General features: G+C 44.8%; 1 protein-coding gene across 3 annotated transcripts in view; it reads right to left on the bottom strand.

Annotated features, from left to right (window-relative positions):
* The window catches only part of RIDA (reactive intermediate imine deaminase A), a 58,141-nt gene that overhangs the window by 2,871 nt on the left and 32,514 nt on the right, over window positions 1-22,756 (bottom strand). For 2 of the 3 annotated variants that reach the window (XM_075316249.1, XM_075316250.1), the window contains exons 2-4: window positions 6,637-6,742; window positions 1,854-1,908; window positions 1,196-1,264 (exon numbers count right to left, since the gene is read on the bottom strand). In XM_075316249.1, coding sequence (XP_075172364.1) covers window positions 1,196-1,264; window positions 1,854-1,908; window positions 6,637-6,742 — 230 coding nt within the window. The remainder of the gene's footprint in view (window positions 1-1,195; window positions 1,265-1,853; window positions 1,909-6,636; window positions 6,743-22,756) is intronic. The other variant, XM_075316252.1, reaches the window with a different exon arrangement.

Raw genomic sequence — 22,756 nt, 5'->3', positions numbered from 1 at the left:
TTGAATTACACCACAGCCACCGCAAATACTGCAGGAGCCCGAATGGATCCAGAAAACAGTTAAGTTTGGTGATGCAAGATCATGGTCTGGGGTTACATTCAGTATGGGGTGTGCGAAACATTTGCAAGGTGGAAGGCAATATCAATAGCCTAAAATGTCAAGAAGTATTAGCTACCTCTTACATTCTCAATCATAAAAGGGGTCAAATTCTGCAGCAGGATGGTGCTCCATCTCATACATCCATCACTACAACAAAGTTCCTCCTGGCAAAGAAGATCAAGGTGCTCAAGGACTGGCCAGCCCAGTCACCAGACATGAACATCATTCATCATGTTTGGAGTAGGATGAAAGAGGAAGCTTGGAAGACAAAACCAAATAATTTAGATGAACTCTGGGTGGCATGCAAGACGGCATTCTTTGCTATTCCTGATGACTTAATCAATAAATTGTATGAATCATTGTTGAACCGCATGGATGCAGTCCTTGAAATTCATGGAAGTCACACAGAATATTAAATATGGCTCTAATAGCACCACAACGTCATTCACCAATGTTATGCAGCATATCTTTGTATTAGAAGGTAATTGTTTGAATTTCACATTACTTTCTGTGGGCGACAAAACTTTTGTCTTGCCAAAATCGGACCTTACTGTGTTCATTAAATGATCAATATATTTCAGCTTTGCAGCAACTTTATTTTCATAACCTAATCCAAATTTGGGAGGGTTTCAGCTTTCAAAAGAGTAATTTATGAAACCAATGGATGAATTTAAAGTCAGGTTATAAGCTTTTATTTACATAACATGGATAAGCGACAGAACTTCTGTCAGGGAGTGTACATTATGCCCGCTTATTGTAACGAATATGCGACTAGCGGACAGTACTCACTAACAGTATAGAGAGTACGAATAGTTACTCGCTCAACACTAGTGGTCACCCTGGAGTGACTTTAGACAGAAGAAAAATGCTTCTTCTTAGCAAAACAAATAATCCGACCCAATTAGTAAAATAGTGATTATTTTTCGTCAATGCGTTTCAGTGAACACTTTCACCTTCTTCAGGACAACAAACCCCCCCCCCCAAAAAACTACTTTCCATCTTCTTAGTAGTTCTGAACATATTTGGCTTGACAGCTGAATTTTTTTTTTCTGCAGAAAAGATGGCACTACATACATGACATTTTCCTAATACTTACATTTCTTGTAAATGTCATTAACGTCATTAAAATCATTGATATCTGCCAATAAGACTGTTGTCTTCACAACTAGAAGGAAAGCGCAGGATGTTAGATATATTTGATAAAATGATTAGACGATACATACGAGTGAAATAGAAGTGGCATATACAAATAGACGTTTGGATATTGCATTGCTTTTTTCCCTGTGAGTGTTTGTGCCAATAAATCCATGGTTAGGTAGTCTCCTAACCAATATGTTCTGATCCCAAGGAAATCAGACGCTGGGACCCCGCACAGTCATGAGCATGACGATTACAAATGGTCCTGTGTGAATGGAGAGAAGGTCAGGCTCCTCTATGGGGCTGATGGGAACAGCGGAGGACAGAGCCCGGCTATCTCTATCAATCCTGTAGAGTATGGAGAGAGCACCATCTATCGCTCATGAGTAACCTGCGCTCTATTCACATAGGGAAAACGAGGATCGTCAGGCTAGGAGAAGCTTTTATTTATTCATCCATCCATGAAAAACACTGATCTAATGCCACACCAATGGTAAAAACAGACACACGTACATGAATGACACTAAACATGTGAAAAAATGGTACATCAGTGTTTTGGATCAAACAGGGCAATATGAATGAGGTCTCACAGATATGTATAACTAAAACATACATACCATTAGTGTAATCACATCCTGCTGCTTTAAGAATTTCTCCCATATTCACCAAGGCCTGGAAACAACGTAAATGCGTTAATGGTGAACGGCACTATACTCATACTGTGAAGATATTTTTAAAGCTAGTTAGTGAAGTATCATCAAAACATCATTGGAGAACTATAGGAATGAAACTACAGTCCGCATACAAGAACATAACAATTCCTCCTATGCTGATCAGTACACTTCCAACATGTCACACTTTATAGTCCAGCTCACTGAATGCCCATCTCTGATTACAAGGGATGTTTATATATTGGATGGTTATTGTAAGACTCCATTTGGAAATTCCAATAAATAGTGAAGTGCAATTTCACATTTCCAATTGTCTACATATTCAGCTTTACTAGGTACCCTTCCAAACTGACTATACGAGGTCATTAGTACAGTACATGATCCAACAAGAGATAACATGTCGGATAAGTGCACACTGTCCGTGCATCAAGCCTGAAGTAAATGTCAGAAACTCTCATCTGAGAGCAGTATGAAGAGACCCTGAATCCAACAATGTATAACTTAGATTACTGGGTGCAGCAGTTCTGACACAGAGCTTTTGTATTTAGCAATGCAGTACAGCTGAAAAAGCTGCCCCTGCTCACAGCAGGCTCTGCCTGTACAATGTCTATAGACCGTGAGCTGCTTATCACCGAAGGGGTCTGGGTCAGACTACCAATCTTGTGCACATTAACCCTAGAAAGCATACATGGGGCCCTCGCAGGCCTGCTAGGTCACATGTTTTCTATGGTAGATTTCTATGGTTGTGCGTTCTAGGGTTAATTACTATGTTTTTTCAGCTAGCACCCGTTCACATTTGTTGGATGTGGGGGTCAGTTTTTGGGATATTTTCTTGTGCATATCAGGTCTGGCAATGTTAATCTTCTAGTGATAAAAGTGTCAGTGCAGGTGAACCACAACACACAATGTGATAAATGGAACCTCATTTACCGTATTTTTCGGACCATAAGACGCACTTTTTCCCCCCCAAATGTTGGGGGAAAGTGGGGGGTGCGTCTTATGGTCTGACTGACTATAAGGCTGCGTGGAATGAGGGTGCCGCGGGTCATCGGCGGCACAAGCAGGCTGTAACAGCCTGCCGTGACCACGTGGGCCCGCTCATTACATATGCACGCCCATCCTCCCGCCCATCATCTCTCAGCGAAACCGGCGCTGACAGGTGGGCGGGGTGATACGCGGGGTGGGGGGGGTGCGTGCATAATTAGCAGCCGGCCGTGATCACCCCTGGCAACTACAGCCTGGAGTGATCATGTGCGGCTGTATTCACTGCCCCCCGTGCATCATTATCAGCGCGGGGTGCAGTGAATCAGTGTACTCACCCGTCACCGTGTGTGGAGCCGCCCCCCTGCAGCATCACGTCTTCCTGTCTGTGCCGGCGGTCAGCTGATCTGGACACTAGCGGCGCGCACCGCGATGACGTCATCGCTGTGCGCGCCGCTAGTATCCACCAGAATCGATCAGCTTACCGCCGGCACAGACAGGAAGACGCGATGCTGCAGACACCGGTGACGGCTCCACACAGCGGCGCTGCAGCTGAGACAGAGATCGGTGCTTCAGGGAGTGAGGAAGGGTAAGTATAAACGTTTATTTTTTTTTTCCTGTGCCACAGGATACACGCCATTTACCAGGATGGGGGCATTTCATGAGCAGGATGGATGGGGCATTTCATGAGCAGGATGGATGGGGGCATTTCATGAGCAGGATGGATGGGGGCATATCATGAGCAGGATGGATGGGGGCATATCATGAGCAGGATGGATGGGGGCATATCATGAGCAGGATGGATGGGGGCATATCATGAGCAGGATGGATGGGGGCATATCATGAGCAGGATGGATGGGGGCATATCATGAGCAGGATGGATGGGGGCATATCATGAGCAGGATGGATGGGGGCATATCATGAGCAGGATGGATGGGGGGTATATGAGCAGGATGGATGGGGGGTATATGAGCAGGATCATATACAAGGCAGGAGGATCCTTATCAGAATGGGGTACCTTAGTAGAGAATTTGGGGACATTACCCCCATAACAGTGTCAGCAGCAGATCCTCGCCCCATAACAGTGTGTCATGACCATATTTTTTGGTTAAAATTTTATTTTCCTGTTTTCCTCCTCTAAAACCAGGGTGCGTCTTATGGTCAGGTGCGTCTTATAGTCCGAAAAATACGGTAAATCTGTTTTAATCCCCTGCAGCATTCGGTCCTCAGATTACAAAGCAAATAAATAGGAGTAATCTGCGGTAAAAAGCAGTTAGAGCCTGTGTGCCAGGCTTACTGGAGCAGCGGGCAAAAGGGAGAATATTATGTTAAGAGTATAAACATGTCATCAATTTTCTAAGGTGCTATTGACGTGAATTTCACACTAGATTTTGATAAAAACCCATCCAATGCACACTGGCCAATAAATCACACCATCGATGTCCATAAATTGAATTACGTGTATTATTGAGAAAATGAAACCGAGAAAAAAGTATTGCATACATGAAAGGTGCAAAAAGCCATGGAAAGTCATTACACCAACTGAAATCTATCTGTAATTAGAAAGTAATCCTGCCCCTGAGTGAAAAATAATATCAGCTGGATTAACAGATGGCCTACACAAATGTGTTTCAGTACCCAGGTGCCACACAAAAAAAAAAAAAAAAACATCTCATGATGGGTAAAACCAGTGAGCTGTCTCAAGACCTTTGCAACTTTATTGTTGCAAAACATACTGTTGGCAGTGGTTTCAGAAGAATTTCTAAAATACTGATGGTCCAGTGAGCACTGTTGGGCCACAATCTGGAAGTGGAAAGATCATAATTTCACCATAAACTGGCCACGACCAGGTGAGCTCTGCAAGATTTTAGACAGTTGAGTGAAAAGAATTATCATACAGCCAAGAACCACCTGAGGAGAGCTATAGAAAGACTTTGACTTAGCAGGTACAATTGTTTAAAATTAAACAAAACCTTCATGACCTGTATGCACGCTCATGTAAGACTCCATTGCTGAACATAACGCAGGTTCAAGTGAATTTAAAGTTTGCTCAACAACATTTAGACAAGCCTGTGTAATACTGTGAGAACATAGTTTGATCAGGTGAGACCAAAATTGAACTCTTTTGATGCCATAACACACACCATGTTTAAAGGCCAAAAGGCACCGCATATCACCCCCAAAACACCACACAAACAGTGACGTTTGGAGGTTGGAACATCATGGTGTGGGGCTGTTTTTCAGCATACGGCACTGGCAAACTTTATATAATTGAAGGAAGGATAAATGAACAAAGACATTCTTGATAAAAATATGCTGCCATCTACCAGGATGATGAAGATGAAATGAGGGTGGCATTTCAGCAAAACAATGATCCCAAACACGCAGCCAAGAAAACTCATCTGGTTTGAGAGAAAGGAAATATAGCTGCTAAATTGGCCCAGCCAATCACCTGAATTCAATAAAATAATATAAAAAAGGAACTAAAGCTCAGAGTTCATAGAAGAAGCCCACGGGGCCTTCAGGATTTGAAGATTGATTGTGCGGAAAAATGGGCCAAAATCACACCTGAACAATGCGTGCGACTAGTTTCTCCATACAGGAGGCATCTTGAAGCTGTCATCAGCAGCAAAGGCTTTTGTACGAAGTATTAAATAAATTTCAGTAATCGTGTTTAATACTTTTTCACTGTCATTTCTTATTATTACATTTCACTTAATTTATGGACATCTATGGTTAGATTTCTTTGCCGGTATGGATTGGATGGGTTGTAATAGAGATCTGGTGAGAAATGCATGTCAATAGCACAGTTATAAAAATGTTTACTTAGATAATTGGTAACGTATTCAATACTTATATCACTTGCTGTATAGTCTCACTGTAACCACTCACTTTCAGTCATTGGGACAGAGCAAGGAGCAGTTAAAGTTACCATTCATTATAAAAATGAGCGCACTGTTACCACTCCCAAGCACATTGATTGACAGCATGCTCTGCACACACATGCTGCACATACAGTATATGCTGCAAGACATGCTGTCAATCAAAGCACAGCGGGGCGATTACAGCACACTTACTCTATGGTGAGCGGTAACTGTAACAGTTTCCTGCACCTCTCCCTATGATTGGAAGCTAGCGGCTACAGGGAGAATATAACTTCATTTTCTCCATGTAGCTGCTGCGCCAGTAAGCAGAGTACACAGGAATTAAAATGCTATATAACTGGAAATTGCTATTATATTTGCAGGTAAATAGCATTTCTCAAGGTGACAAGCTCTTTTTAAAACAATATGCCCCATTTCTTTAAGAGTCAAAAAACCAAGATTTCCCCAGGTCTGTGCTAAACTTCGAAAAGTGTTGATAAAAAGTAAAAAAATTGCAAAAGTGGCAAAAGCAGCTGTGATTAAGTAGGAAGAAGAGGAGTGAAGACTGGTCAAATAGATTTACTGTAATGCATTTAATGGTCTGTATGTAGACCGCAATGCCTTTACCAGTAGGGTCAGCCTCAGACACATGTTCAGATAAGGAGACAGGTGGCCAGTCCGGGTTTTGCGGTCAGTTTACGGATCGTGAAATAGGTCAGTCTAAACCGAGCTTTAAAAGGAGATTCCGCAAACAGGAAATAAATTCTCTCACTTGGGACTCCCCAGACCACAGCTGCAGGACCTGTCCACTTATAAAATGTAAGCAGATTTTTATAGTCTTTTGAGAATCCTATGAAGACAGTATAGTAGCGATATTATTTTACCTGCGTTGCCTCATTTTTAACTCCACCAGGCACAAGCTGCCCACTCGCGGGATCCATGCCGATCTGCCCCGACACATACATGGTCTTATCCACCACCACCGCTTGACTGCAACACAGAACACAAGCCGACAATTACCCAACAATTAAAGTTTACCAAACATGTAGACACAATTTCTTTTTGCATTGTTTTGTTGTTTTTTCCCCAACAGAAAATTCTATTGCAGATATGTTTCATACAAGGTTGTGGTTTCATCATTAGGAGCCTTCTATTTAGTCATCAGGATAGAAGACTGATAATATTGGAAATCCAATAACGATTCATGTGATCGGCAAGTGCCCTGTATGAGCAAAAGTCCGTTATAAAAACCCAAGATAAAGGCTGTACAGGAATCACTCAGGATTTTCTCTTCTCCCCTGAAAGCAAAAATATAAAAAGTGGATAAGAATTTAAAATGCTCATACACATGCCGGCGGTATTCTCTCTGCAGAAAGTGACCCGTGCACTTTGTTTTTCCCCATGCTAATTTCTGTTGTGGAAAAACGTTGCCATTGAGTTTAATGTGGATGTCAAAATGGTAAAAGGGTTTGTCCACCACTTTGACATCCCCTTCTCATTCCCCTTGTCGCCCCCATAAAAATAAAATAAGCCTATACTCCTCTCCAGTGCGGCTGCGGTTCCGGCGATGTCTGAAGTCTCATGCCCAGGGGCCCACGTGACATTGTTATGACACACACACTCAGCGACCAATCAGTGCCGGCTTCCTTCTCTCCACCTTCAGACATTTGAGCAGATAGTCAGCGCTGCACTCACATTCTGCTCCAATGTCCGAAGGCGGGGAGACAGACGTCAGGTGCTGACTGGTTGCAGGGTTCTCATGCCCTAACAATATCACGTGAGCCCAGGATACGTGACAGTAGTACAGGCTTATTTATTTTTACGGAGGCGAAAAGGTGAATGAGTAGAGGGATGTCCAAGTAGTGGAGACCGTCTTTAAAGAACCTCATTGAGGAAATCAAAACCACTATACGGCACTTGATTGTAGTAAAGGCGTGGACAGTCTCCAGTGACTTATGATGAGGTTCAAGTCCTGCCATGGTGTATTGGTTTGCCACAAAAAAAAAAAAAAAAAATAAATATTATAGTACAGCAAATGGCACTATGTTTTCCTTGTCAAATGCGACAGAATCTGCTTCCAAATGTAGATATAAATCCAAATATGCTATGATTTCCCAGGGAAGCATTTTGTACTGAATTGTACCATCTTGCTGTGCAGAGGTAGATGGCATCAGCCACTGAGCTCAGTGACTGGCCGCAGCGGTGATGTGCACCATCGACGTTACTTCACCAATGCATGCAAAACCCTTAGGCCATGTGCCCACGGGAGCTTTTTGCTGCGGAGTTTGCCGTGGAAAACCTGCGGATTTTTCTGGATTTTCCAGATAAATCCGCAGGTTCTAGCATGTACAGGCACTCCCCCATGTTACCCTATGGGACATGGGGAGTGTCTGTGTCCACGCTGCGGAAAGTGCAGCTGCGGAATCTCCTGCGGAGATCCCTCAGCCGCACCTAACTGCATGTCAATTATTCATTCGGATTTCCTTGCGGAGATCCCGGCCCTCCGCTATGGAGATAGAGGCCGGGACGTCCGCAGGTTAATCGCGTGAAACTCCGCATGTTTCCGGAAGCTATTCCGCTGGAAACTCGCATCTAAAAATAGCTGCGGATGCCGGCGGGCAGCTGCGGGAAACATGCGGCTGTACCTGCGGATACATCCGCAGGTACGAGCGCCCGTGGGCACATGGCCTTAGACCCGAGTAGCGGTGGAGAGATGGTGCTGGACTAGGGAAGGGTTGCACCTGCTGTTTGGTATATTAGAGCATTCAGGGTCCAATTCCCTGAACATGCAAAGCCTTTTTAAACCCTGTATATATTTTATTATGCAAGAAATCTGTCAAAAAGGAACAAAAAAAATGCACCATGTGAATGAGCTTTTAAAAATATCATTCATCTTTGTAATAATATCGGAAAATGCTACATGTGAACAAGCCCCATTTAATAACACTGGGGAACAAATGAAAGGTATTGAGCTTGATTTTAGGTATATTCAGTCCTCGGAATCAGAATATTTAATTCATTTATTTGTATTATTTGTATCATTTATTTTATTTGCAGCTCTATTTTATGAGATAACGTACAGGTGTCCACATATGAATGTGGGATTTTATCCTCAACAGGGTTATTTAACTAATACTCACCTAACGGTCGGTGCAGAGCAGACTGGTCGTCTCCGTTCTCCGGGTTCGCGCATCCTCTTTCGGCCATCTTTGTCCTCCTTCTGAAGCTAGTGTGGATGACGCGTTCTACGTCATCTACACTAGCCGACATTGAGGTCCCTCGCAGGCGCACTACAATACTTTGATCTACCCTGCTCAGGAAAATGTCGGCTAGTGTAGATGATTTAGAACGCGTCATCCACGCTAGCTTCAGAAGATGGAAAATGTTCTTGTTCCCCAGTGTAACAAATGCCATCTGTATCAGGAAGTGACACACTTTAAATCAATTATTTTCTGAAACCATAATATATTTAAATTGATCAGAAAGGAGCAATAAAGCCCTTTTTTGTGTGCAGATTTTGCTTTGGATTACCTGTTCAGTGCATAAATTCTAAAAAGTAAATATATAATAAAAAAAAACAAAAGCAGAAAGTCTTAAAAATAAAACTACAACATGACACCTCCTCTGTGTTGATTTATTTGCTCTCGGTGTCGGGTCGTGGTTCATTCCAGTCTCCCGTGGTGTGGTTCAAGTTGGAAATTGGAAAAGGGGGGGGGTTGGAGTAGTCATTTCTTCCCCCATATGAAGAGGCTACTAAAGTCCACAGAGTGATTGGCAGCAAGATTTACACAATTTGGGGCAGATCTCGCAGTGTAGGCTTCCTTGTGGATACCTGAAGTAGCTTTAAATAAAAAAAAAAAAAAAAAAAAAAAAAAAAAAATCAACAAGTGCATATACTCGAAGACCTCATGAACATGGCCAGATTTCTGATCCATATCCCAAATACAGCAATTCTCATAGAAATCTATGGGCCTTTACTGTATCGTCGTGTGGCTCTGACATTAGACAGATATAAAAAAAAAAAAAAAAAAAAATAAAATAATAATATAGAATCAAAGCGATTATGCCTTTTAAAATATTGTATATTGGAATACTGATAAGGCTTTGATGATCATGGACACGTTTCAAAAAAAGTGGTCCCCAAACAATTGCAGTCAAGTAAAATAAAGAGACCATACTCATCCTCCCGGGATCTAACATGGCTGCATGAAAAGGCCTAATGTAATCAAGTGATCCATAATGTAACAAGTAATCTGTATAAAAATGCGTTGATATTTAAGACCTCATTCACACGTCAGTATTTGATGAGTATTTTGCATCAGTGTTTGTATGCCAAAGCGAGAAGTGGAACTCAGAGAAGAACTCTATAATTCAAAGATTGACGCCTGTTCCGTATTTTGGGGACACCTGGCTTTGGCATAAAAATTCTGATGAAATATACTTACAGTATGTGTGGAAGAAAAAAAAAAAAAAGGCCTAAAAACACAGTTTAGAGCTCTACACCAGTATATTTAACTCATACATATATTATTCTCCACTGATGAAAAAGATTGTTTACTATTAGGCTAAGTTCATATGTTCAGTAATCATCCGTTAGAACAGATCCAGCAGAGATCTGTTCTGCAAATATAACTTTGTCAGTTTTGAAAAAAAATTGATTCGTGCTGGATCCATTTTTTTTTTTTTACATAGGAGTCGATGGAAAACAGATTCAGTAACCGATTGCTGCTTATCTATATTTAAAACTGATCCAGTAAGAAAAAACAGATCCTTTACCAATGAAAGAAAAACAGATGACTAAACAGCAATCCGGTAACTGATCCACTGATTCCCATGTTAACAAAAAACAAAACGGCAACTGCAAAAATTATTTTTTTCAAAACGAACAAAAAAAGAAAAAAAAAAGTTGAGTTTGCCCAACAGATTGCTAATGTATCAGTTCCAACACTGGACGTGTGAGTTCAACCTTACGCCTCTTTACACATTTGTGTCTCCGGTAGGTGGGATGTCAGTTTTCACACATACCGCAGATACAGACTCAAGTAGACCTATTAAAATCAATGGGCTTGGTCACACATCCATGTTTTCACACAGACTGTGTGGAGCACATGCGTGTCCATGTGCGCCACACAGCGACATGTCCATTTTCTGCGGCGAGCATGGATGTCACACTGATGTGATCCGCGTGACACGCATCGGCGAAAACACAGGTCACGTAAAAACTATTTTTACAATTACCTGTCTCCGGTGATGCTGTCTCTGCTTCTGCTGTTACTTCTGGGTCCGCTCATTATGATCATGCATATTCACTGCATTGACCATGGATCCGAAAGGAACAGCAGTGCCGGGGACAGGTAAGTATACCAGCTCATGCTGTCTGTGTGCTATCTGCATATCACACAGATAGCACAGGGACAGCACATGGAACACACACACACACACACACACACACCATGCAAAATACTTGAGTTGTGCATGATGTGTGAACTCAGCCTTAAATGAGGTTCTCAAGACAAAGAAGAAACAAAAAAAAACAAAAGAAAAATCAAACTGTCACAGCGAATGAACATTTCTTACTAACCGTAAGCAGGGATATTAAAATTAGTAACACAAAAGCCCTGGAGTCTTAATTTTCAGGGTTTTTTAAAAGGCACGTTTCTTTTTTTTTTGTCTTGTGGTAGCCACTGCCCTTTCTTTGATTCAACTTCTCCAGAAAAAAAAAAAGGTGCGCACAGTTCATAAATTTTGTACAACGTAAATTGTCATTATTATTGTCTTTGACTTGTTTTGCAATCTTTTAGTTTTGTATCAAAATATACGGCATACATAAAATGACTCCAGGGTGGACTGAAGTACATTTGCGACAAATTGAGACTGACTTTTTAAAAAAAAAAAATAAAATAAAAATATATATTGTGAGGTAGCAGCGTTGCTTGGGCAAAAACGTGAGGCAGTGAGGCAGCAGCGTGTTCACACCAACAGTCTATTATTGCAGCATAAATAGATCCAATTTCCCACTGTCAAAGTCTCTTCCGGATCACAGCCGGTGCATATAGACAAATTCTTTGCATCAAAAAGTCTTGTTACCTTAGGACCCCGTTAACCGCAGGGGTCTGTGTAAGGTTCTCCTAGGCTCACACTCTTGGCCTGTGTTCACTCCACACAGAGCCAGCCCAGCTCACACGGCATGTGTTAGCTTCACCAAGCCTGGTTCTCAACTGAGACACACCCTGCTGTGCTCTGCATGATTTAAACGAAAATGCCGGACATGAGGATTGCTACAAAACCTGGACTGGGAGGAGGGATCTGTCTCCCTGTTACCCTTTGTGCTATACTCCCAGTAATAGCTATAGCAAACTCAGAGGGTTTCCAGACACATTCTGGGGGACACATAGCGGTCTTCAAATATTACCCCTGTCACTGCCTCACAATATTATATTATAATATATATATATTAAAAAAAAATAAAATAAATTGATGAATCAAGTGAAAAAACAAACAAACAAACAAACTGGAAATCAGAAACTCAATGGCCTCAAATTGTGAATGAAGCAAGAAAAAAAAAAAAAAAAAAAAAAAAAGCCCAAATTAGAAGAATTAAAAAAAAAAAAGCAATGAGTGGGGCCTCAAGTTTTGCCTGGACTGTATAGAACTGTATCCACTATTCAGCCGACAGCCAGAGAGGTCATGGACAGATTTTCATCATGTGAATGTTAAAAAAAAACCCAATTGTTCTTGTTCACTAGTTTTAAGCAGAAATCTAGAAAATGGTTACAAAGTGAATTGGGTATTCAGCATTATTTAGGAAAGAAGGGGGAGGGGGGGGACAAAAAAAAACAAAAAACAAAACCCCACACCTTTGCAAACTCCTTTAAACTTAGATTAATTCCCAGTAAAAACATGCCCTTTTTAGACAGTGGCTTTGGCTTTAATTTATGGTCATAAAGCCACAAATTGTTAATATTTAGCAAGTCACCCATGACAGGTGAATAGTTACTGCATTAACCATTTCCTCATTTTTCCTAAATAGGAGGAGTGATTTAGTGTCACAATGCTGCAGGTCGTCAGCAGGAATCTCGGTGGGACAGGTCGGAGGACTCCCATATGACTGGTCAGCGCAAGGAGACTCCCCATGGATACAGTCTTACTTATTTACAGACAGTGCAAAGGTCGCCATGCCCCTGGGGAGGCAGATCATCCAGCCTGTAACTCACACTCAGCTATTGGTATAGAAGTCACACTCCGCTGAGCGGCTCTATTTCTTGCCATTAGATTCTGTTAATGTAGAATTTTTTAATACCCTATAGTCACAGGCTTATATAAATCCATGTCCCTAAGTTCTCATGGTTCAGTTTTGGCGCATTTTCTATTTTGTTTCTGCACAAACAACCTAATTTAGGCTATGTGCGCACTAGAAAAGTGATTTTTCCTCAAGAAAATTTCTTGAGAAACTTCTGGGAGTTGAAGATTACCGCACCTGCAGTAAAAAACCGCACCAAAACCGCAGGAAAAACACATGCGTTTTTGCCGCGGTTTTTCCGCAGGTTGGTCCCTGCGGTTTTTTTTATGCTGAACTGCAATAAATAATATAGATAAAAAAAAAAAAAAAAAAAAAAAAAAAAAAAAAAAAAAATCGATAGAAAATAAAAAGGGGGGGAGGAGAAGTTTATTTACAGGGGATTAGTGTTCGTGAAGCCACCCGTGGTTCGCAGTAAGGGGAGTACCCGGGGTAGATGGAGTGGGGCAGCCAGATGACGTTCCCTCCACGGGTAGGGGAGGCCCCAGGACTCTGGATGATGGATGTGTAGGGAAGTGTAGTGCAGGCTATGCGGCAGGCAGGACGCAGGGAGGGAGCAGCGTACTCACTCAGGCCGTGTGGAGGTTGGTGCGACAATTAAGTAGACTCTGACACAGGAGTAAACCAAGTCTCTGGGTGCCGCTGCCTCCCTCGGGAGCTTGTCCGGGAATCCGTTCCCGTTGGTATTGCTGACGGTCCTGACCTGCCTCCTTGCACTGATGTATAGACGTTTCTGAGTGACCCCTTGGCCTGAAGCTTTTGGGGTCTCGCACCCTATATTTTGATAGAGGAGCTGTGCGCTTGATGGCTGACACTTGAGATTTCAGTGGGCGGCATGGGTTGGAAAGCCCTATCCCCCTCGTTGTGTTGGTGCCTTCGATCTCTGAGCTCTTGGGGAAAGTTCATAAAGAGACTATCCTCCACAGGTTAATTATCAGGTTGCGTGAAGCTACTCCCTGATCTGGGGTCCAGTACCCTGCCGTGCTCGGTACCAGTCCAGTTACTAGATATTCCGGTGCCGACCGTTCTCCAAAACTAAGTCTGGCTCCTTTCTCCAATACCCTGCGACCGGGTCTCTAACTCCTCCGGTCCCAGACCACTGTCTGCGACCTATCCAAAGTTTCACAGGGAGCTACAACTTCCCCAGCTCCTCACTCTCTGAGTGCTACCACTCAACTACTAAGTCCCTCCCACCAGTCTGCCTGACCCCCTAGGTGAGAGGCCCTATTCCAGCTAGACCATTCACTGGTGTGCCTGACAGGGTGTGGTGTAGGGTGACTAGGATTTGAATGCTGATGGAAGCAATACCAATAGTTAGGATCCCAGAACCATGGAGGGTGGGTTCTGCACCATAAGAAGTAGGAGTACAGTTCCCTGTGACACCCTGACTGGTCCAGGGGCGCCACAAATATTTCCATTAAAAAAAAAAAAAAAAAAAAAAAAGAAAGAAGAAGAAGAAGAAGAAGAAGAAGAAGAAGAAGAAGAAGAAGAAGAAGAAGAAGAAGAAGAAGAAGAAGAAGAAGAAGAAGAAGAAGACGACGACAGGTGGGCATAAGATTTACAGAATGCTTATCCACATCGCTGGAATACTGCATTTTTTTTCCGCATGCAAAGACAAAAACCTGAGCATATGTCCATTGTGGGATCATTCATAACAGATAAAGCCAAACCCCCTTCTTTCCTGCTGCAGTTTGTTTAAAAATAAATGAAATAATAAAATAGAGCTTTACTCACCATTGCCAGGTCTGAAGCAGAGTCTCCGCCGCTACTCTGGGTGTCTGTTATTGTCGGCAGCGCTGAAGTCACATTGACATTGAGTACACGCAATGTGGCATCAGCGCTGGAGACAATAACAAACACCGAGAGCAGCAGCAGAGACTCAGCGCTGGAGACAATAACAGAAACCAGGAGCAGTGGCAGAGACTCAGCACTGGAGACAATAGCAGATTGTAACGCCTGCCTGGATCCACAAACTCAGACGGGCTGTAATGGACAGGCTATTGGAAAGCAGAACCCCGAGAACCTGAAACCTTTTAACTCCTATACAGGGATTTGGAATTAAACAGGTCCCTGGAGATCACTACCAGTGGTAGGCTGCAGTCCGATCAGAGTAGTAGCCAAGTAAGGTTGAACCAGGAAATGCAAAACAGGGACAGAATCAGGCAGGCAAGGACGTAATCAGAAAAAGCAGGAGGTCAAATCCGGATCGGGCAGCGAGGTACATAAACAGCAGGCAGGAGGGTAGTCAGGAAACAAGCAGAAGTCAGAACACCAGAATCACTAAACAGAACAGGACGGGACAGGAACCAGGAATACAGAACTCTCTCTGGCAGTGATCAGTAGACAGGAGGGGAAATAAGAAGGGTTATGATGTCTTCCCATTGGTTGTAGCTGAATGATGGTAACTTCAGCTGGAAGACACACACCACCTACAGTCGGCCAGTGGTACTGCAGATCCCAAGGAAACCCAGCCCAGTGGATGAGCGGAGCCTGCGCCCACCAGAGCCGCTAGAATCGACTCCTCTCCCATCACCAGCACCATCCATGGCAGGAACACGGCATCGCCTGGTGATCGAAGCAGAAGTCGCTGGAGCGGACTCCGGTGGGGACGTAACACAGACACTGGGAGCAGCGGCAGAGACTCAGCGCTGGATCTAGGGGGGGTGAAGTAGGTAAAGCTTGTTTTTTTCCCTAAAGTGAGAGAACTGTCAATCAATTGCAGAAGCGCTGGGTGAAGCTGGCAAGGAGTGGTGCCGGACTAATCTGATCTTTCCTAATGTGTCTTTACTATATGTTCTCAAATGCTGGACCATTTCAGAGAAAAATATATATCTTGTGTCTTCAGGCTGTGATACACGCTGCTGGTTGTTTGAGAGGCATGAATTAAAGGATCATGTTAATATTATGAGTATTTACTGCATTTTTTTTCTGTGCCTATTAGGTTACTTCTGTTTTTTACACTTTTTTTTGTCTCTACTTGGTACCATATTTTTCGGACTATAAGACGCACCGGACTATAAGACGCACCCTGGTTTTAGAGGAGGAAAATAGGAAAATAAAATTTTAAGCAAAAAATGTGGTCATGACACACTGTCATGGGGCGAGGATCTGCTGCTGACACTGTTATGGGGGTAATGTCCCCAAATTCTCTACTAAGGTGCCGCATCCTGGTAATGATCCTCCCTGCCTGGTATATACAGTATATGTCCCTCATCCGCTATACACCGTAATCCTGCCATATGGCCGCATCCTGCTATATACTGGCATGTGGCCGCATCCTGCTATATAACCCATGGCATATGGCCCCATCCGGTTCATAATATGCCCCCATCCGGCTCATAATATGCCCCATCCGGCTCATAATATGCCCCCATCCGGCTCATCATATGCCCCCATCCGGCTCATCATATGCCCCCATTTGGCTCATAATATGCCCCCATCCGGCTCATAATATGCCCCCATCCGGCTCATAATATGCCCCCATCCGGCTCATAATATGCCCCCATCCGGCTCATAATATGCCCCCATCCTGGTGTATGGCCGCATCCTGTGGCACATAAAAAAAATAAACGTTCATACTCACCTCACTTTACCTCACTCCCTGCAGCATCGCTCGTCCTTCCGTCTGTCAGCGGCAGCGCCGCTGATTGGAGCCGTCCCCATTACCCTGCTGCATCGCGATCATCTCCTGTGCCTGTGCCAGTGTCCCGGCCGCTGCGTGTGGACACGTGCGCACAGCGATGACGTCATCGCTGTGCGGCCGCTAGTCTCCACTCAGCTGCCGGCACAAACACAGGAGATGATCGCGATCCAGCAGGGTAATGGGGACGGCTCCAATCAGCGGCGCTGCCGCTGACAGACGGAAGGACGAGCGATGCTGCAGGGAACAGTGAGTACTGTACACTCACTGATTCACTGCTCCCCGCGCTGATGATGACGCGCGGGGAGCAGTGAATACAGCCGCACATGATCACTCCAGGCCGTAGTTGCCAGGGGTGATCATGCGAGCCGGCTGTTTATCCCCCGCCCATCATCCCGCCCACCTGTCAGCGCCGGCTTCAGCGCTGAGGGATGATGGGCGGGGGATGGGCGTGCATATTAAATGAGCGGGTCCACGTGGTCACAGCAGGCTGCTACAGCCTGCTCGTGCCCCCGATGACCCGCTCCACCGCAGCACCCACATTCCCCGCAGCCACATTCAGACCATAAGACGCACCCCCCACTTTCCCCCAACATTTGGGGGAAAAAAAGTGCATCTTATGGTCCGAAAAATACGGTATATTAGGTTTTACATAAAGCTGCTTTTGATACTTCCTATTTGGTTTTGACAAAATGTTATTGACACAGTGTTGTGCGGACTAATATTATATTTACTTACCTGCAGATTTTATACATTTCATTGAATTCTATGGGAAAATGCACATAACACTGAGTGTACTGGCAAGAAAGAACACACACCGCAGGTCAATAGCGAAAATACGCAGGGCCAAAAACTCATCATGGGAACTTAACCCTGACGTTCAGGGCAGATTGTATGTAACTAAAACCCCAATTAATATTTCTATACATTTTTATTACTACAAGACCTTGACACTTTAGGGCTCGCAGTTTGGTTTAGTGGAACAATGAGAGGTCCGGGTGCAATGTCCATGGAGCAGACTGGAAAGTGTGTCCATGGTGGGGGTCATATAATAAATCAGTGATGTATTCTACGCACATATCCATCCTGGATGTAGAGGTCCTCTCACCTCCTGTGCCAGTCTGTGCCTTGTATTGCTCATGATTCGTGACTTTTTTTTTTGCTGTATACCCCTTTCCACATGTAAAGTGCCATAGAATAAAATGGTATAATAATAATAATAATAATAATAATAATAATAATAATAATAATTAATGACGCCCTGAGATCAATTACATTTACAATAATGCAAATGACAAAGATGAAAATCACATGCATGACAATGACATTTCTATATTATCACATACAGTAGTAAAGCTATAAAACAAGACAAGACAAATGAGACTATGGAAAGTAAAGCAATGATATAATATCAGTATAGGGTGCCCGAGCCATTAACCACCTACAGACCAGTATAGAGCCCTCGTACCTGTAGACGTCCCTTCGAACAGGGGCTTTGGGTGTATAAATAATGCGCCTCAGTGAATCAGACATGTTGATTAGTGATGAGCGAGCATGCTTGTAACTACTCGGTACTCGCACGAGTATCACTGTACTCGGGCTACTCGGCGGGTACCGAGTAATTTTGCAATACTCGTGCTTTACTCGTGGTCGTCATCCCTGCATGTTGGCGCTCTTTTGAGAGCCAGCCCTCATGCAGGGATTGGCTGGCAGACCACTGCAATGCCACAGCCCTGTTAGTTGTGGAATTGCAGTGATTGGCCGGCCTGCACAGCGTGACCGAGCCTTTATACCGGCCGGCGCGCGGTGCTCTGTACACAGCCATCTCATATTCCCTGCTTTCCACGCCCACAGGCGCCTATGATTGGTTGCAGTGAGACACGCCCCCACGCTGAGTGACAGGTGTCACACTGCACCCAATCACAGCAGCCGGTGGGCGTGTCTATACTGTGCAGTAAAATAAATAAATAAATAATTAAAAAAACGGCATGCGGTTCCCCCCAATTTTAATACCAGCCAGATAAAGCCATACAGCTGAAGGCTGGTATTCTCAGGATGGGGAGCCCCACGTTATGGGGAGCCCCCCACCCTAACAATATCAGTCAGCAGCTGGCCAGAATTGCCGCATACATTATATGCGACAGTTCTGGGGCTGTACCCGGCTCTTCCCGATTTACCCTGGTGCGTTGGCAAATCGGGGTAATAAGGAGTTATTGGAAGCCCATAGCTGCCAATAAGTCCTAGATTAATCATGTCATGCGTCTATGAGACACCCTCCATGATTAATCTGTAAGTTACAGTAAATAAACACACACCAGAAAAATCCTTTATTAGAAATAAAAACACACACATATACCCTGGTTCACCACTTTAATCAGCCCGAAAAAGCCCTCCTTGTCCGGCGTAATCCAGGATGATCCAGCGTCGCATCCAGCGCTGCTGCATGGAGGTGACCGGAGCCGCAGCAGACACAGCCGCTCCGGTCACCTCCACACAGCAACTGAACACAGCCGCGCGATCAGCTGAGCTGTCACTGAGGTTACCCGCGGCCACCGCTGCATCCACCGGTGGCCGCGGGTAACCTCAGTGACAGCAGCTGATCGCGCGGCTGTGTTCATTTGCTGTGTGGAGGTGACCGGAGCGGCTGTGTGTGCTGCGGCTCCGGTCACCTCCATGCAGCAGCGCTGCATGCGACGCTGGATCATCCTGGATTACGCCGGACATGGAGGGCTTTTTCGGGCTGATTAAAGTGGTGAACCAGGGTATATGTGTGTGTTTTTATTTCTAATAAAGGATTTTTTCTGGTGTGTGTGTGTTTATTTACTGTAACTTACAGATTAATCATGGAGGGTGTCTCATAGACGCCTGACATGATTAATCTAGGACTTATTGGCAGCTATGGGCTGCCAATAACTCCTTATTACCCCGATTTGCCAACGCACCAGGGCAAATCGGGAAGAGCCGGGTACAGTCCCAGAACTGTCGCATATAATGTATGCGGCAATTCTGGGCGGCTGTTGGCTGATATTGTTAGGGTGGGGGGCTCCCCATAACGTGGAGCTCCCCATCCTGAGAATACCAGCCTTCAGCCGTATGGCTTTATCTGGCTGGTTTTAAAAATGGGGGGAACCGCACGCCGTTTTTTTTAATTATTTATTAATTTTAATTATTAATTTTAATTATTTATTAAATAATTAAAAAAAACGGCGTGCGGTTCCCCCCATTTTTAAAACCAGCCAGATAAAGCCATACGGCTGAAGGCTGGTATTCTCAGGATGGGGAGCTCCACGTTATGGGGAGCCCCCCACCCTAACAATATCAGCCAACAGCCGCCCAGAATTGCCGCATACATTATATGCGACAGTTCTGGGACTGTACCCGGCTCTTCCCGATTTACCCTGGTGCATTGGCAAATCGGGGTAATAAGGAGTTAATGGCAGCCCATAGCTGCCACTAAATCCTAGATTAATCATGTCAGGCGTCTCCCCGAGATTCCTTCCATGATTAATCTGTAAATTACAGTTAAAAAACACACACACCCGAAAAATCCTTTATTAGAAATAAAAAACACTAACAAAGTCCCTCATTACCAATTTATTAACCCCGACAAACCCTCCATGTCCGGCGTACTCCACGGACTCCGGCGTCGCGTCCAGCTCTGCTGCATGGAAGTGACAGGAGCTGCAGAAGACACCGCCGCTCCGGTCACCTCCACGCAGCTAATGAAGACAGCCGCGCGATCAGCTGAGCTGTCACTGAGGTTACCCGCTGTCACTGGATCCAGTGACGGCGGGTAACCTCAGTGACAGCTCAGCTGATCGCGCTACTCACCTCATTTGCTGCGTGGAAGTGACCGGAGCGGCGGTGTTTTCTGCAGCTCCGGTCACCTCTATGCAGCAGCGCAGGATGCGACGCTGGAACATCCTGGATGACGCCGGACATGGAGGGCTTTTTGGGGCTGATTAAAGTGGTGAACCAGGGAATGTGTGTGTGTTTTTTATTTCTAATAAAGGATTTTTCGGGTGTGTGTGTTTATTTACTGTAACTTACAGATTAATCATGGAGGGTGTCTCATAGACGCCTGACATGATTAATCTAGGATTTAGTGGCAGCTATGGGCTGCCATTAACTCCTTATTACCCCGATTTGCCAAAGCACCAGGGCAAATCGGGAAGAGCCGGGTACAGCCCCAGAACTGTCGCATATAATGTATGCGGCAATTCTGGGCGGCTGCTGACTGATATTGTTAGGCTGGGGGGCTCCCCATAACGTGGAGCTCCCCATCCTGAGAATACCAGCCTTCAGCCGTATGGCTTTATCTGGCTGGCATTAAAATGGGGGGGGGACCGCACGCCGTTTTTTTTTAATTATTTATTAATTTATTTTACTGCACAGTATAGACACGCCCACCGGCTGCTGTGATTGGGTGCAGTGTGACACCTGTCACTCAGCGTGGGGGCGTGTCTCACTGCAACCAATCATAGGCACCGGTGGGCGGGGAAAGCAGGGAATAGGAGATTGTTTAATGAGCGGCCGGCTTTTTCAAAATAGTAAAAGCCGCCGGTCACCTCCACGCAGCTAATGAAGGGAATAGCGCGATCAGCTGCTGTCAGTCAGGTAACTCCCGGCCACCGCTGGATCCAGCGGTGGCCGCGATTAACCTCAGTGACAGCAGCTGATCGCTATACTCACCTCAGTTGGTGCATGGAGCTGACTGGAGCGGCGGTGAGTAGCGCGATCAGCTGAGCTGTCACTGAGGTTACCCGCGGCCACCGCTGCATCCACCGCTGGATCCAGGTAACCTCAGTGACAGCTCAGCTGATCGCTATACTCATCTCATTAGCTGCGTGGAGGTGACCGGAGCGGCGGTGTCTTCTGCAGCTCCTGTCACTTCCATGCAGCAGAGCTGGACGCGACGCTGGAGGACTGTGGAGTACGCCGGACATGGAGGGTTTGTCGGGGTTAATAAATTGGTAATGAGGGACTTTGTTAGTGTTTTTTATTTCTAATAAAGGATTTTTCGGGTGTGTGTGTTTTTTAACTGTAATTTACAGATTAATCATGGAAGGAATCTCGGGGAGACGCCTGACATGATTAATCTAGGATTTAGTGGCAGCTATGGGCTGCCATTAACTCCTTATTACCCCGATTTGCCAACGCACCAGGGCAAATCGGGAAGAGCCGGGTACAGCCCCAGAACTGTCGCATCTAATGTATGCGGCAATTCTGGGCGGCTGCTGACTGATATTGTTAGGGTGGGGGGCTCCCCATAACGTGGAGCTCCCCATCCTGAGAATACCAGCCTTCAGCCGTATGGCTTTATCTGGCTGGTATTAAAATTGGGGGGACCGCACGCCGTTTTTTTTAATTATTTAATTATTTATTTCACTGCACAGTATACACACACCGGCTGCTGTGATTGGGTGCAGTGAGACAGCTGTCACTCAGTGTGGGAGCGTGTCTCACTGCAACCAATCATAGGCGCCGAAAAGCAGGACAGCAGGGAATAGGAGATTGATTAATGAGCGGCCGGCTTTTTCAAAAGAGGAAAAGCCACCGGAGTTTGAACAGCTGTGCAGCGCCGCGGCAGTGATCGGGGAACGGTAAGTAAGAGAGGGGGGGGGAACTGACCGACAGACTGTGAGAGGGGGACAGACAAGACAGAGAGAGACAGACCGACGGACTGAGGGAGATAGAATAAAAAAAAAAAAAATGACCGACATCGCTAGTAAAAAGCACAAAACGTGCGTTTTGGACATCGGAGTGCCACACAAGGTTTTCATGTAAAATCTTTCATGTATTAATCTCAAAAAGTAACATACACCAGCTCTATCTCACTATTGGGTATGTGCCCTTAACATTTCCGCCATGAAAATTCATTTTGGTGTCATTTTGGAAGGTTTTCTGGTGAGTCCGTAAAAATGGCGTAAAACTCGGACAAAATTGTTCACATCTGTGACTTTTGAGTGATAAATGCTTCAAGGGGTCTTCCCCATGCTGATGCCATGTCATTTGAGCACTCTTCTGAGACTTTTGTGACATTTTTAGGGTTTCTACATGCTGCCGG

This window comes from Anomaloglossus baeobatrachus, chromosome 6 (genome assembly GCF_048569485.1).
Source record: "Anomaloglossus baeobatrachus isolate aAnoBae1 chromosome 6, aAnoBae1.hap1, whole genome shotgun sequence".
NCBI lineage: Eukaryota > Metazoa > Chordata > Amphibia > Anura > Aromobatidae > Anomaloglossus > Anomaloglossus baeobatrachus.
This window is presented reverse-complemented; position numbering and strand designations above follow the sequence as displayed.